Source organism: Sceloporus occidentalis, unplaced genomic scaffold, assembly GCF_023333645.1.
Source record: "Sceloporus occidentalis isolate IW3139 unplaced genomic scaffold, rSceOcc1.0.p SCAF_7, whole genome shotgun sequence".
In the NCBI taxonomy this organism is placed as follows: domain Eukaryota; kingdom Metazoa; phylum Chordata; class Lepidosauria; order Squamata; family Phrynosomatidae; genus Sceloporus; species Sceloporus occidentalis.
Window position 1 is genome coordinate 76,546,209 of NW_028316987.1, and position 5,785 is coordinate 76,551,993.

At 39.8% G+C, this 5,785-nt stretch overlaps 1 protein-coding gene across 3 annotated transcripts in view; it reads right to left on the reverse strand.

The window, feature by feature from the left end:
- LOC149309981 (uncharacterized) overlaps positions 1 to 5,690 on the reverse strand; it is a 46,865-nt gene extending 41,175 nt beyond the window's left edge. For 2 of the 3 annotated variants that reach the window (XM_089533403.1, XM_089533400.1), the window contains exons 1-3: positions 5,593 to 5,690; positions 4,439 to 4,689; positions 190 to 308 (exon numbers count right to left, since the gene is read on the reverse strand). In XM_089533403.1, the coding sequence (XP_089389529.1) occupies positions 190 to 308; positions 4,439 to 4,652 (333 nt within the window). In that variant the 5' untranslated portion in view covers positions 4,653 to 4,689; positions 5,593 to 5,690. Of the gene's footprint in view, positions 1 to 189; positions 309 to 4,438; positions 4,690 to 4,810; positions 5,194 to 5,592 lie in introns of those variants that run through there. The other variant, XM_089533402.1, reaches the window with a different exon arrangement.
- Positions 5,691 to 5,785: the final 95 nt, after the last annotated feature.

The following is a 5,785-nucleotide window of genomic DNA, read 5'->3' on the forward strand; positions in this document are numbered from 1 at the left end:
TTCTGTCTACTAATTGCTTCAGTAAATATAATAATATGCAATGGTACACATTATGCCCTTATGCTCTTACTATTGTGCACAGAATACTGTATGTTATATTTTTATACTTAGAGAGTCCTAATTTTTAAAAAAGATATTTTAAGTAAAGCTGGGGGGTGAGGGAGAGAAAAAAAGAAAATCAAGCCTAACCTTTGAAACAGCTACAAGCAGAACTCTGGATTTAAATGGAGTAGGGTACACAACTGAAAAAATGATGCCGTAAACTTCACGAACATAATTTTCCTGAATAGAATCAATCGGAAGGGCAGCTAGAGAAAACAAACAAAATCCTTTTACACAACAGTCATGAAACTTTGCCTTTTTTCAGCAAAACCTGCAACAAAGCACTACTTTTAAAACCACATCAAATGCCACAAAATAGTGTGCAAGGTTTGGAGTTTTCATGAGCCCATTATTTGTTAGGTTGTACAAAAGGCAGGGGATGGAAGAGGAGTAGGCCAGATATTTTACCACAAGGTTTGAATTTCAGATCCAGTCTCAAAATAGAAGTTACTGAACAAATTAATGAATAGTTAATGCACATATTACGTTATTTCAAGGCAGAACCATTTGATTTTCCAAAAGTGCTTTCTGGGACTTCAGGTCCCAGAAAACATAGCCAATAGCAAGGAATTGTGGTATTTGCTGTCCAAAAACATGTGAAGGACCGAAGGTTCCCAATCCCAGGATTATACAAAGGATTACTGTATGAGGCAAACAAGTAATAGTTGGCCCCATTTCTGAAAAAACGAAAGCCATCTGTTAACTCAGAATCTTCCACATGTTCTTAGACTGCAATTTCCAGCAGCCCTACCCAGCACAGCCAATGGTGATGGGGTGCCAGATTGGATCTGGGACAGGGCTCCTGTACCTCTGATCTTTAAAGAGCTGTTGGAGCAGGACAAGGTACTTTAAAGCTCCAACAAGCTCAGTGAAGGTAACTGTCCTCCCTCACCTTCCAAACCCCAATATTTAGCTACAACCACCCATTCCCAACACAGCTATTGCCTCCCTACTGGAGATGGTGGTGCAGCGGGAGGAGGAATGAAGGAGCATTTGGCAACCAGAACTAGGCATTCCTTCATGTCCCTGCTCCCTGATTCTATTGGTGAGACAACAGACACGTTGGAGGGAGAGAGACCCCAAGTTAGGGTTTGGAAGATAAGGGAGGAAAGGTACCATCATCACATTTGGCAACACTTTATGGTACCTCCTCTCCCACAATCTGTTAAGGATTAAAGTGACAGAAGCCCCATCCCAGATCCGATATGGCAACCCTAAATCGTGAGGAGTGCTGCACAAGGGGAAAATTCAAATGAAGCTAAACTGTACTGTATTACCTAGTGGTTGGAGAAAATGAAATCATCAAACTGAAATTTTCTTAGGCTGTGGTGAAGCACAGCTTAGGCCAACATTTTTTAAAAAATGCGTTTAAGATGCACACATAGTATTTTGTGTTATTTATCACCTTTATGTATTTACTGTATGTATTTAAATTTACATTGTCTTTAAAATCAGGGTATCACTAATATAAAACAGTGATCAGCACTGCTAGGGTAAGAACATCTGAAGTTGCTGAAGCTAAATGTTTGTGGACTTGATAATTATCCACAGGAAACGTTGGAGACAGGTCTCAAAGTGGGCTTTGAGAGGGCCCACTTTTAATAAATATTAAAAGGAGAACATATAATTATATGATAAAACATATGTATTACAGGCTTTTTTCCAGCTGATTCTGTTAGGTACTCTGTTTTTTGTCTTCTTTGGACCTGGTAACTAATTTGAATGAGAGACTCCTGAGAGCAAAATGAAAAACTGGGTAACCGTAAAAGTATCATTAATATCAGAAAGAAATCTTTCTACTAGCATTAGAGTTTGCTTCTCTCAAGAAACGAAAGGAAAACATATGTTTCACAAAGATGTCTTTTAATATTATCATTATTTCTTCAAAATTATGAAGGTAAAATCTCAGTACAGTATTCACGTAGATTACTGAACAGTACATTGGTTGATGGATGGAAGAAATAGCCACACATTTACTGGTTTAAAATGGCCACTCTGGTTTCATCTGATCTATTTTAATCTGTTCCGTCTTTATTTAGATAAGATTGTGTGTACAAGTGCTTTCAAGCCCCCATGAAAGGGTTTTCTTAGGCATGGAATACTCAAGAAGTGGTTTTAATAATATAATAATAATAAAATTTATTTATATACCGCTATTCCATTCGATCACAGCGGTGTACAACAATTGCAATAACGATACAATACAAGATAAAAATTGCAATAGATAATTAAAACTTACAAAACAGTGCAAAGTATACATGAAATCAACATTAAACCAAGCCAGCAATTTTACCAGTTCCTCCCTCTGATATATAGCCTACAGCACCTAGTATTTGTTGGCTGTCTGCCATCCAAGTACCTGCTTAGCTTCCAAGGTCAAATGGGATCTGGCGCCTTTAGGGTATTACATATTTAAAATATGATGCTCATTATTATTGTTTTTACCTTGTATTTTATTGCATATTGTTTTGAGTACCAAGTGAAGAAAGTCAAAATATAAAAGTCAAAGAAGCACAGAAAGCTACCATATATTGTGTCAAACCATCAGTTCACTAGAGGGCAAATGAATGAAGGTGAGGCCCAATTTTCATTCTCCCAATTTTACATTGCTAACAGCCTATTAGAGCAAAAAGGTACCTTTGTTTTTGATCATGCACAGGACAAAACGATGACTGGAAGTTGCCATTTTGTGACATTAAGCTACCATCTTGAATCATATGACTGAAATCAGAGGTACTGGGCAAGTCGGGGGTTCTGGTAAGTTTCTACTTCATGTGTGTCTTCAAGTCAACTTTGACTTACCATGAGAGTTCTCCTGGCAAGATTTGTTCAGAGGTTTGCCATTGCCTTTCTCTTAAGCTGAGAGTGTTTGACTTGTCCAAGTTCACCCAATAGGTTTCCATGATGGTCAGGGATTCAAATCCTGGTCTCCCAGAATCCTAGTCCAACACTTCAACATCTACACCATGGTGACACTCTCATGATGGATAGAAAAATTGCCCCCAAATCATGCCAAATTATTTTTAAAATATTCAGGATGGGTTAGGGGACTTGCAGGGAGGGCTGTGGGCCTTCAACAGTGTGATTCAGGGGCTGTGTGCACCAGTCTGCACTTTCCCACTCCTGATCTAAGCTATTACTGTTATCGGTCACTGATTTTTACATAATCCTACCTGAAGAACCATCATATGCGGTGGTGATGTCTCATTCAAATACTAACCAGACCCAGCCCTGCTTAACTTCCAATGTCAGAAGAGATTAAGTATGCTGTGGTGGTATTTAATCAATAGCCTCAGTTCATTCCTCTGTAAAACAGGGGTATCACACATATTCAGGCTATTGTGATGAAAAATGGAATAAAAATTTTAAAATATGCAGCATTCTATATGCTAACACACATTCCAGTTGCTGGGTCAGATCATGGCTGGCTGAAGACATATTGCTGCTTGATCCAAAAGACAAGCTGACCACCCCTCCACTTAAACATATGAGGCTGCTGAATCTTATTTCAGCACTGGAATGGGACAGTGCCCTCCACAACACCTTCAGGCAGGAGAGGATCTTGGGCCCAAAGGCACATACTAGCAGCTATCCACCCAAAAAGAGGTTTAGATGGATACATAAGTGTGGGGAGGGTTGCCTTAACCTGTGTAATGGTAGGGCTCAGACCAGATTACACACAGGACTAAGTATACAGTACTTGCATCAGCATGGATCACTTATGTGAAAAGGCCAGTCCTGTGCACTCTGTCAATACAGAGCTGGAATATAGACCAGGCAAAAAGATACTTGGGTACTCACAAAATCTCTACATACACAACAGGACTCATGTGAGGAAGGTGGTATGCTGCAGCCAGAAATTATCCAAAACAACACTTTTGAAACCACACTTAAATCCCACTAAGGTTAATTAGTCATACTAGTCAGTACCATCAATATCAGAGGGTTTCTAGGTTAATTGGCTCTGTTATAGGATCAGACATGTTATCATGTGACATCTACAGAAACTCACCTTTAGAGTTTAAATATACAGTACTTTAAATCAATATACAGTTGGCCCTCTGTTTTCATGGGGGATCCGTTCTGGACCCCACCGCGAAAACGGAGGCTCATGTATATTCAAGCTGCATAGGCTTGAATCGGGCGTGCCCCCATGAGCATGGCCCAGGCGCGTGCTGGGTGCACACACCATTGAAAATAGCAGTGGTTACCCCTTTGCAGATATTCAAGGTCGCGGATCTCAGATCCGCTAATTAGGAGGGGTGACTGTAAATCTACTTTAAATCAAATGTTGGCAAATACATGTTAGATAAGTATAAAGGAGGCTGTAGAATACCTGTAAATTTTTCTGTAGAAAGTCTCCATTCACTCAACGTAAATAATCTCCTTTTTCTTTCACAATAGTCTTGCTCAGAGTTTGATGCATTGATGTATTTATGCATATAGCTAAAATTACTTGCAGCACTTAATGAGTCCAGGAGGTAGCATCCAGTCTGACATACCAGCATTAACCATGTGAACAAACACTGAACTCCAGAATATCTTGACATATTGGGTCCTGAATTTTTTCTTAATGATAATTCAAGTCTGTATGGAACCAAAAATAAAAGACAATTAGCTTGAACCCTTTTGAAAATGGTCTATTCTTTATCATTCTTGCTTCCCTACCCTCTTAGTTTCATGTATGAGTGTATTTTCAGCTCCTTACCAAGAAAACCCCATGACAGGTTTGCCTTAACCCACTGGGTGATTTTAAGCAAGTCACACTCTCTCAGCCTCAGAGGATGGCCATGGCAAACAAGCTCCTTTTGGAAAAATACTCCAAAAGCACTCACTTTTTGGCAATAAGCTATTTATACCACACAGTCTATACACAGTCGGCCCTTGTTATACGCTGGGGTTTGGTTCCAAGATGTGGATAACAAAATCCATGGATGCTCAAGTCCCATTAAATATAATGCCATAGCAAAATGGTGTCCCTTATTAAAAAAATGGAAAATCAAGGATTGATATTTGAAATTTATGCTTTTTTTGGAACATTTTCAAACTGTGGATGCATGAATCCGTGAATAAAAAATCCGTATATGAGGGGCCGACTGTGTACACACACACACACACACATATATATATAAGCTTAACGGCACACATATAAAAGTAGTAAGATTTTTATAGCACACATATATGTACCAACTGTCTCTCCTATGTGTGTGTGTGTGTATATATATATATATATATATATAAGCTTTTTATACCACACATGTACCACACATATAAAAGCAATACAGCTTTTTACACCACACCTATATCAGTGTCATATATATATATATATGCTTTGTATACCAGACATAGAAAAGCAATACAGCTTTTTACGCCACCCATACATCACACTGGCTGCCTCTTCTTTACAATATACACATGTTATACATGGGATATGGAGAGTGCGAGGGCGTCCCTGCTTCCCTTTCCCTTCTGGGCCTAGTCTGGTGGCACCTTGGCTTGGCTTTTCCCCCTCAGGGCCAGCCTCCTCCTCCTCCTCCTCCTCCTTCTCCCCGCCACTCCCTCGCCTCAGGAGCCGCCTGGGCCTCAGGAAAGGAGGCGGACTTGGCGGCGACTAGGCCTCAACTAGGCCTCGGCTTCATTATTATTACTATTCCTATCGCCCGAGGCCTAGGTTTCCGCGTCC